Raw genomic sequence first — 10130 nt, 5'->3', positions numbered from 1 at the left:
TAGCTCTGCCACATGTCATATATCTTTATCTCTTGTAAAAATAAATATATATAGGTCCTTTTTGATACATTTCTGTAATTTTAAAAAATTTAAAAAGCAAGTCAAGAAATTTATATATACATGTAATATAATAAATCAAGAACTATGTATAATAATAAATAGATAAAATCATCAATTCAAAGTCAAAACATATTAAACTCATTTTCTCATTTTTTAAAAAACAATGAGACTTTAAACATCCACCATCAAGCTTTTATTATCTTATGAAACCCTTGAACACAAAAAAAAACTTATTCTAGTGGTCAGGGATGGCTTTAATGATGATTTTCTCTCTCATTGCTAGAATCTAGCGACCTATCTCTTTCTTCTCTCTTTAACCAGTGATATATTATTTGGTTGTGTTTGCTAAATCTTGTTAATCAAAATAATTTTTTTATTCAATAAAACGATAATAAAAACAAACATGTATTAAATTATTTGACCACTATAGCGCCCGAAAAATTAGAGCAGCCTCTCGTTTTGTTTAAAAGCCTATTTTTGAAGTTATTTCAACCCCAAAATTCTTCACCAACACCCTTGAAACACTCATAAACCAACCCACCAACTCAAAAATACTCGGAAAAAGGTCTAAAAATCCAAAATCAAAATGAGTTAGATTTGTCGTTCCCGACTTAAATCTATTTTTTCAGGAAGCACTGAGACTCTAAACAACTACCTTCAAACCCCTCTTGTCTTGTAAAACCTGTGAATACAAAAAAAATCTATTTTAGTAGTTAGGGATGCCTTGAATGATAATTTTCTCTCTTATCGTTGGAATCTAGCAACTAATTTTTCTTTGTTTTCTCTAACTAAGGACTGAAATAATAAAAATTTATTTTTTAAAAAAAAATTTAAAAGACCTGAATTATATAATTGTGTTATTTTTAAAATTTAAAAATTTTAAATATATTTTTCCTGAATTCTCGATCAGGTCACAGCATGATGTTTTTTTTATTACGGTCTCTCTTCTACCAACCCCACCCTTGATAGTCCCTTTCCTGCAAGAGAACAGTCGGTTAAATTACAACCCAAACGACTCCTAGCCCGTGAGATTCGAGACAGGCCTGGAGAATTTCACAGTTCACTTGCTAGGTGATAACGTAAAGATGGCATGTTATCACGACAAGAGACACCTGAGAAGCTCGGAATGTTGTGTGGGCCGTAGAATCAACTCTATATTGCACGTGGTTTGCTGTCTACACTACAATTGCGATTGCCATATAACACTTGAATACCGAGCTGGGTCCGAGCCCACGAGTAGCAGAAATCTTGATATGAACATTTCTCTGTGGATTCAAACTCTGGATCTTCCAATGACTCGTTTCCATCAAGTCCATGCAGATCCACCTCCCAACAGCTCCGAATTTGTCAGCAAAACAAGCATGCATTCCATCATAAATGGCAACTGCACTCACTGTCTTCTCAGAGCACCCGTTCCAAACACAAGTATCCAGCAAACGCCGCAAGAAATAATTCCCAAGTTTCAGCCACGACAAGCATCAGATTTTACTCCTGCATTATTCAGGAGGAAACCCACCCAAGAAATATCCCATATCAAGGTCTAGAAAACATAAACTTCAAAGAATAAAATAACTTACGCGGAAGTAATGCAGCGCCAAGAACCAGTTGGCCAAATAGTGACAAGTTTACCATCACCAACTGATACAAACAGCTTCCAATTATAGAATCCTTATGAAATGCCTCTCCAGTTTCATCCACCAATGTAACCCCACCAATGAGTTAAATTCCAAATATTTCATTTTGCGACTGTGAATTCTGATTGGGTCAAATCATGCAGAATTGTCGTGATGATTTCTTACCGGAAGTCGAGGTCGCGCAGGTCTGACCCGACTGCGACAGCCACGGAATCCTGGGACGGCTGAACTGAAATTAGGGCCGGAGCTACCTCTACGTCTCCATTGTTTTCTCCTCCTCCAACTTGAGTGTCCTCCATTTTTGCTCCTGTTAAACCGTTGTTGCTGATAAGGTTTCACCTTTCAGGGTTTAACTGTATGGGCCTGAGAAAAAAGTATGCGTGCTCACCGAAGCATATTTGTTTTATGTATTGGGCCTATCCAGATTTCAACGATTTATTACCCCTTGATGCCAGGTTTGACTTGTCCTGTCATGCGCACCGTAATTGCATCAGATAACGTATAGTCAGAGATAACTTTTAAGCACAACACAAGTTAGCAAATCAACCCATCGACAATGGAGGAGGGTTTTACTTTTCAGATCATGGGGGCACTACTGCGCTCGAGCCTAGGAAATTTAAGAGGAAGAGCTACTCAATGAGCACAGATTTTCATCTACAGGAATATCATGGAGTGGAAAGAATAACAAGAAACCAGCAGATACAATTTGTGCAGATTAAAAAGAGCAAATGGTTCGTTAATTGTCATGCGTCCTGCTCCTAAACAAATTTCATGTACCACTGCTGCTGTTAAAACTGACTCAATACATTCAGCTTTGCCTTCCAAATGGAAGTTTCCCTCAAAAACTCCTATGTTAACAGAAAACAGAGGCAAAGATTATGGCTCACGGATAAAACGGGATAGCCAGTGAAAGATTTACATTCCTTGTCTCCAATAGGAGGGAACCGATGCCTTAACAAGAGCACTCTTTTCACATCAACGAAACAACAAGAACAAACGGGGTTAAATTCTCAGCTGTGCACAACCACGGATCGTTCCTCGGCACTGTGTCATTGGAGTTGCCTGGCGCCATGTTGGTCTTTCACCCCCAACTGTCAAGATATCAACATCAGACACTGGCTTGATATCCCAATTCCATCGATCAGGGCCAATCACCCCTCCAATCACATACATCTCATCTCCTAACCCTGTCATTGCAAATCCAATCCTTTTCCGGAATTCAGATGCTGAAACTACCACTTTCCTGGTTTTTCCTTCCTGCTTGACAATTAGACCATGGCTCATCACATAAAGAGCATCATGAACAACTGCTATTGGACCTTGGAGCCAACCATAATCCTCAACGGTCCACCCAGAACCTATACTGTCCAAAACTTGTACTGTTGACAAGCCCCTATGCAAGACATGCAACTTCCCCCCGATAACTACTCCAGAGCATGCAGAATTGTGAGTTCGATGGAGATCAGGTATCCGGATCCAAACATCCTTCTCCGGATCATATATTTCTGCTTGAGAAATTGATTTCTGGCAGCTGGTGAAACCACCAGCAACAACAATTTTTCCATTCAAAGCACAGCATGCAAACATTGCTCGGGGCACCAGCATAGATGCACGTGCTGCCCATTCTCGTAATACAGGATCATATGACCAGACTTCATTTGTTGCAAAGCTTCCATCTTGATCACCAGTTAATGGGTCAACAGCATCACTACCACCTCCAAGCACAAATAGCTTTCCTGCACTACAGACAACACCAAAGTGCGCAAGGTGCCTGATCTTAGAAGGGAGAATAGGAAGGGTAATCCAAAGGTCTCGGAGAGGGTCATAAAGCTGCCACAAATTCTCAGGATCGAAGGCACACACACATAGCAGATCCTCAGCTGAACCAACCTCCTGCCGGGCTTTAAACAGCTCAGTGCTGCGCACAGCAGCTTGCCATGAACGAGAAACAACCTCTAACTTGGGATGGAGGTAAAAGGGAACCCGTGCAATGCACCTGATGGCAACAGCGTCTGGAAGACCTTCAATCAGTTCAGACATACTAACCACTGTTGCATCAGTTTCATATAATTTCTTCACTGCTGATTTTTTACTATACCGATGACAGCAATGCAAAAGCTATCTGACAAGAAAAAGGCATGGACATGGTTATATGAATCAATTCATGGTTCTGCAATTTCAAAATCAATGTACTAATAAAGGTGCATCCAAGTTTTGATGAAAATAAAATTATTACAGTTGTCTTTTCACTGCACTCTAAAGCACCTGGAAGAGAAAACTCATCCTTTAAATAGCCACCACCACCATCAAACAGAATGGCGACAGAATTATATTGGAAAAAAAAGGAAAAGAAATCCAGAACATAAAGATTAAATAGGGCTACGTTCAATCACTTGTTTTGGTATGCAAAATTGTAAATCAGTGTCTACTAACACCTTGAGTCAAAATCTAGAAGCAATTATTTGTTTCCAGGTAGCTATATCATCTTTAAAAGAAACTGATAATCCCAGATAAGAAAAATTGTCTAAGAAACAAGTATCTAGGCAGGACATTTGATGCTCTAATGACGACATTGAGACGGACCTGATCCTACATATAAACACTGTCTGGAAAAAAAAAAAAAACACAAATTGCCTGCAATAAGTAACTAAAGGTATTATCAAAGGATCAATACTCTATATCAGCTTTATCCAAGTCAATTAACATCCAACAAGCATTACACAAAGGAAGAAACAGATAAAAGAACGCCCAAGGCAAGAAGCTAAATCATCATAAGCAATTTCATTCCATGGATCACCAAGATCATACCACATTCACACTAAGATTGTTAGACATCTTCCCTGATAAAGAGACAAGTCAGTGAACTTTAATCGATGACAGAATATGACCACATGTTTTCACTTTCACATGTCACAGTCACAAATTGAACAGTGATAAGCAATCTGGTTTTGCAATTTTCTCCATATTCTTGAGCAGATTCAGTGAAATGCACCATAAATTCATAATTTATTCGATTCCACACACAAACTAACTTAACACATGTAATCATAGAAGCATTAGAGATAACAATTTTGTGGAAGGAGGATATGGAACATCGAATACCACAAATCTCATTTCACGTGCCTGCATCTAAGAGTTTAATAGCTAAACATAAATTAATAAATTCTCAAAGTCCTAAAACCTTGGAACATAAACTAAAAAATCCCATAGAAGAAAGCTCAAAGTCCTCTTAATTAATAAATGCTGAACCCCAAATATCTTAAGACATGCAAATCACCATCCAAACCCTTCTTAGTTCTAGTTATACCTCACACACATTTATGAATATCCAACACAAGAACCAATGCAACTCGCAATCTCACCTATAGTTTCTGAAAAAAATAAATAATAAATTCGACATCAAAGCCAAGCACACTTGTATCGAATTTATGCCAAGGTCTACTAAAATTCATCGACCAATTAAATGCAAGACAAAGAAAATCAAAATACAAAGGCGCTAAATTCGGCCTCAGAAACAAGTAATATAACCCAAAAATAACCAGACAGAACGTTCTTCCCTTCAAACGCCAAACCCACTTCCAGTTCACCATAAACAATAATGGGTATTCATTAATTTCAAAATCAAATAAAAATTTCAGCAAATCACCGTCAAATTCTGTCTCAAAAAAAGCAAAAAATGAGTTAATTTCCTTACTTCCGCTTGCACAATAGAAAGACAACGTGCTTTACCTGAAACCCAATAAGATTCGGTGTTCTGTTGCTTAGATTTCTACAGACACACAGAGGAATCAAAAGTAGCGTAAGTTTGCCTGCAAGAGACTTTCACAGCTAAAACTGAAAGAAAGAAAGAAAAGAACACACAGTTCTTGATGGGCCTTTTTGTGATTTTCTTTAGCGTTTTATTTATTTATTTATATGTTTATTTTCAAGTCTTTTTTTTAATTCTTGCTTACCCTAAAGTCTAAACCAGAACACAGGCCTTTGTGGATATTTCAAAGTCCATTTCTTTCTCCCTTCACTGCAATGCCATTTTTATTAATTAAAATTAAACAGCAATCTTTGGCCAACACGTTCATGGCACGTGGTTGAAATGCGCCAAGAAAATGTGTTTGTTTTTATTTTGTTGATCTTTGGTTTAAGAAGCTTAATTATGATTAGTGTTCCCACCTCGGGCCCTCTCTTAACTTGTTTGTCAAGGCTTTGACAAGTTGTTTGCAGCAACTCATCACATCTCTGGTATTAGTCTATCGTGCGACTTTAGATTATCAAATAAGATAATTAACACGCATTGAAATGGATCTTAGGTGATTGCTAACCATTTCTTCTTCTTCTTCTTTTTTTAGATCTTGTCATAGAAAAATAAGAATTTATTTATGGTTTCTATCCAATTTCTTAAAGGTAAATTATTTTCTGAAATTCACAGGGGTTATAGCCACAGATGAAAACCAAAAGGGTTGCTTCGGATCATGTATTCAATGACATTTTTATAATGTAAAAGAGCATTAAATTTACCGGCCCAGCAGAACTGACCCAAGGCAGTGTCAAGGACCTGGTTCTTGCAGGTCGCAGCTAGCTGGTCCCCAATTTCTTTTATGGCATTTGAAAATGCGGTGTTTTCACGTTATTTTGTTGTTTTTATATTAAAAATATTTATTTTAATATATTTTTAAATAAAAAATATTTTAAACAACCACTAGTTGGTTGTGAGTTGCGAGGTGAGGGCGCACATCATGAAAAACATGTAATGCATGCTGATGAAATTTTTCACCAGGTGCATCACATTACATGTTTTCTCATGAAGTGTGAAGCACACATTTTTTAAACAAACATACATTTGGCGAAGGCAAACGCGGAGAAATAATCTTGGCAGGATCACATATCTTTTTTTTTTTTCTTTTTTTTTTAAATTATTTCCCAGCTAACCATTTCCCTGTTGAAATTTGACGGCAGGGGCAGAAGAAATAATCTTGGCTTTTGATTTATCTTCTGTGGGACATGGATTATATGGTTACTTACGTAAACAGTCATCTAGATTCTAGAGAAAGTAAATTGTCCAGAAAAAAGTAGGAAAAGAAAAAAAATTACGTCAACATCTTGTTATGTTACAGCGTAACTTTCCCGATGAAAAATGGAGTTGCCGAGGACCTGTGAGTGATTGGAGGTCTCAGCAAGGCACCGCGCTTTGACTTCCTCGTTAGAATTTTTTAATGCATGAGAAAAAAAAAAAAAAAAAAAACAGTGCTGATTGTTCGAAGTGCATGCGCTTCTGGAGGTTCAGGCGCCGGTTAATTCAATTGTAAAGTCATTTGTGACGGTCCCAAGAAACTTAAGCGTTAAGTCCTCCTCCGAATTGAAATAAAAGAGTGCTTTGAGAGAAAAAAATAAAGAAACATCACATCATTGTATCGAAATAAATAAAAAAAATAAAAACTACAAGAAAAGGAAGGTGCTGTCGGCTCAATAGTTTATTGTTGTGGTTAAAATTATTTTATTTTATTTTAAAATTATTTTTTAACTTAAAAAAATTAAATTGATATTTTTTAATATTTTATAATGATCTATATAAAAATAAAATATTTTAATACATTAAAAAAACTGCATCATAATATCAAAAGGCAATTCATATAAAAAAAAATTTAGACTATTGAATTAATTTATGAGTTGAGTCTATTACTTTTTTTAAATAATATTATTTTTTATTATTTTTTTTATTATGATCTAATTAAATTTTACCAAGCTAACATTAAAATTAATTTAAATTAAAACTAATTTAAATTAAAACTAATTTAGATCTGAGTTAAAGTTTTGAATTATGAATTTTGGTAGTTAACCCACTGGGCCATGTTTAAAATTATGTTTGGCACACCAATTAGTCTAGTGACACGGCTATATATATATATATATATATATATATATATATATATATATATATATATATATCTTTTGTTGCTTGAATGACCAAAATGACCCGCCATCCAAATTCTGAAGTCGGTAATTTAACGGACACTCCTCTGGCCAAATGATTGTCGTTGGTTCAGTACTTTCACTGTAACAGATTTACTGGAACACGCTTATGGTTGATTAGTCAAACATATCTTAATATTTTTTGCTTCATAATTTGCTTCTTGTTAATTGTAAATATTTTTTTGCTTGATATTTTTATGAGTTGTTAAAAAGTATATTTATTTTATTTTATTTTATTTATTAAAGGTGAAATAATATTTTTAATTTAATCTATATATAATTTTTTTGTATTTATATTTAAGAAACAACTTTAAAATAAAATGATCAATGAAATCCTAACCTCATCTTCTTTTATGTTCATATTACTTTTTATTTAATTTGAATTTTTATCATATCTATCATACAAATTGTAATGTTATTTTCAATTAATATAAATGATCTAATCCAAACGAATAAGGTATCAAATGATAAGTAACTTCAACTTTAATTTTCTATTTATATCAAATACTAATGAAAAATTTATTTCACACTACCTAAATTTTAATTTTGATATCAATAAAGACACTTTGAAATATTTGAGAATATGATTGATTGTTTTTTAAAATATTTTTTTATTTAAAAATATATTAAAATAATATTTTTTTTTATTTTAAAAAAATTATTTTTTACATAGCACATCAAAATAATATGAATATAAAAAAAAAATAATTTGAAATAAAAAAAAAATTTCTTTAAAAGTACTTTTCCATTACAAAAACAAACAAATATTACTTTGATTCAATTACTTGAAGCGTTGCGTCGAATGTATGCGACACCGACTTCAGTAAGCAAATTTTGCCTCTAATTAATCTCCAGAGCAGTATGAAAAACCAAGAATCTTTTATTTATTGGTAATAGGAGTATACATATGATCAACTCAAAAAATGCACCCTCAAAAGAATTATGCTATATCTTACATGCGCACGACTCTGTCATGCCAAAAGAAAACGAATATTCGGACTCCCATGTTACAGCTGTAACAGTACTAATGGTAGCAAGAGATTATATGGTGACCAGGGTCGAAGCATATGACGTGATGAAGAGCAGGAAGAAGAGTCGAGACATTGTCAACTTCGTAGAGTTTGCATCTGATGTTCCATTATCCGATGATGGTTCTGTCTTAGATCCACTTCCTGCACTCAACACGCAAAAAAGTATAAAAAATGGACTCTTGTCCGGTGGTCCTGATACTAGAAGTACCAAAAAATAAGATAGAACTATGTTGAGAGTAAATTCGAATCGCAAATTGGAGATTTGTTAACATAATTGGAAAACTTGATTGAATCTTGTACCTGTAGGAGGAGAATTTGGTGTTCCTGATGGAGAATCTGTGGGCGAAGAGGCTGTTCGAGCAGATGATAAAATGAATTAGCTATTTGCATTGAAAGGAAATGATATTAGAGCTTGGATTGCTTGCAATTGGTTACCATTACAGCGGCCAATAGAGGGAGTTTGAACATTGCAAGCACCAGGGAGGGCCAGAGCCTGAGTCTGATTAACATTGACTCCAAGTGAGGAGGCACCGCCATTAACGACCTCACACAGACATTGAGGCTGCGACTTGACAGCACTAGCAAGCTGTGTACAACATGATGAAGACGGGGTCGATGAGTTTCCTGTTATGTAGTTCAAACATGGGGACATGCTTATGATCACATTGGTGCAAGACGATTGCGCCTTGGCTCCTGCACACAAAGTTCCGATGAGGGCTATAGCAAGCATAACCTCCATCACTCTCACTGCCATTGGGTCAATTCTATGAAAGTTCTTGGCAACAATGATTTAGAAATGCAGGGAGAAGAATGTTTTCTTTGGCTTGTAGGGGATGGAAAGTCTGTGGTTGATTTATAAAGGGGAAGACTGCGAACAAAAGGTTGGCAGCTGGCTAATATGGTGTGCCAACTTTTCCTACTTTATAACAGAATCTTTGGTAAACAACTCTCCTACATTTCCCTTTATTTTAATAAAGTTGAACTAGTGTCTCTCTCTGGTTCGCTCAGCTTGCTTTTCATTGAAGAATCTACACCACATAAATCAGATATAGATGCTGAAGAGCTCGTATGTGTACTTTAATGGTTTAGTGTCCACTAAGCCACCCATGGTCAAAATATAGACGCTGAAGAGCTCGTGTGTTCACTAGTTGATCAGTTTCAATGGATGGCTAATGGATGAATGGATAAATGGTGAAAGGATGATTTTGGATAGCTTTTAATTTTCTATCTTAAGAACTGAATGTTTATATTTTAGAAAATCCTCCTATTCAAATGCCTAAGCTATTTACATTAATTAACCAGGATAAATTTTCTGCAATTTGTATGGTAACTTGAATTTCAAATACGCTTTAAGGCAATATAACTTGAGTATACTAATTTGTTGTAGTAAAATTTGTAAGACAAAACACCCGATCATTGAATCTGACATGCTCTCTCTCTT

The 10130-nt window shown here is 35.2% G+C and overlaps 2 protein-coding genes across 5 annotated transcripts; both read right to left on the bottom strand.

The window, feature by feature from the left end:
- Nucleotides 1–2388: 2388 nt before the first annotated feature.
- Nucleotides 2389–5696, bottom strand: LOC118049354 (F-box/kelch-repeat protein SKIP30). 4 transcript variants are annotated; one of them, XM_073407700.1, is made up of 2 exons: nucleotides 5424–5696; nucleotides 2389–5349 (listed from the first exon to the last, which is right to left on the bottom strand). In XM_073407700.1, exon 2 carries the CDS (start codon nucleotides 3732–3734, stop codon nucleotides 2697–2699), a length of 1038 nt encoding a protein of 345 aa, XP_073263801.1. In that variant the 5' UTR covers nucleotides 3735–5349; nucleotides 5424–5696; the 3' UTR covers nucleotides 2389–2696. The 4 variants fall into 4 exon arrangements, with proteins under 4 accessions (XP_073263801.1, XP_034915229.1, XP_034915228.1 ...); XM_035059338.2 differs by having other exon boundaries at nucleotides 2389–4300; XM_035059337.2 differs by having other exon boundaries at nucleotides 2389–3816.
- Nucleotides 5697–8520: 2824 nt separating this feature from the next.
- LOC118049353 (non-specific lipid transfer protein GPI-anchored 5-like) lies at nucleotides 8521–9859 on the bottom strand. The gene is made up of 3 exons (XM_035059335.2): nucleotides 9125–9859; nucleotides 8990–9040; nucleotides 8521–8830 (listed from the first exon to the last, which is right to left on the bottom strand). Exons 1-3 carry the CDS (start codon nucleotides 9441–9443, stop codon nucleotides 8700–8702), a joined length of 501 nt encoding a protein of 166 aa, XP_034915226.1. The 5' UTR covers nucleotides 9444–9859; the 3' UTR covers nucleotides 8521–8699.
- Nucleotides 9860–10130: the final 271 nt, after the last annotated feature.

This window comes from Populus alba, chromosome 2 (assembly GCF_005239225.2).
Source record: "Populus alba chromosome 2, ASM523922v2, whole genome shotgun sequence".
NCBI lineage: Eukaryota > Viridiplantae > Streptophyta > Magnoliopsida > Malpighiales > Salicaceae > Populus > Populus alba.
The sequence above is the reverse complement of the archived record's forward strand: the minus strand, read 5'-3'. Positions and strand labels throughout refer to the sequence as shown.

Coding starts and splice junctions, on each gene's coding strand:
- LOC118049353 (XM_035059335.2), bottom strand. CDS start 9,443: ATGGCAGTGAGAGTGATGGAGGTTATGCTTGCTATAGCCCTCATCGGA. Junction 9,041..9,124: donor CTCTATTGGCCGCTGTAATG/GTAACCAATTGC, acceptor CTGCTCGAACAG/CCTCTTCGCCCACAGATTCT. Junction 8,831..8,989: donor ACCAAATTCTCCTCCTACAG/GTACAAGATTCA, acceptor TGTTGAGTGCAG/GAAGTGGATCTAAGACAGAA.
- LOC118049354 (XM_073407700.1), bottom strand. CDS start 3,734: ATGTCTGAACTGATTGAAGGTCTTCCAGACGCTGTTGCCATCAGGTGC.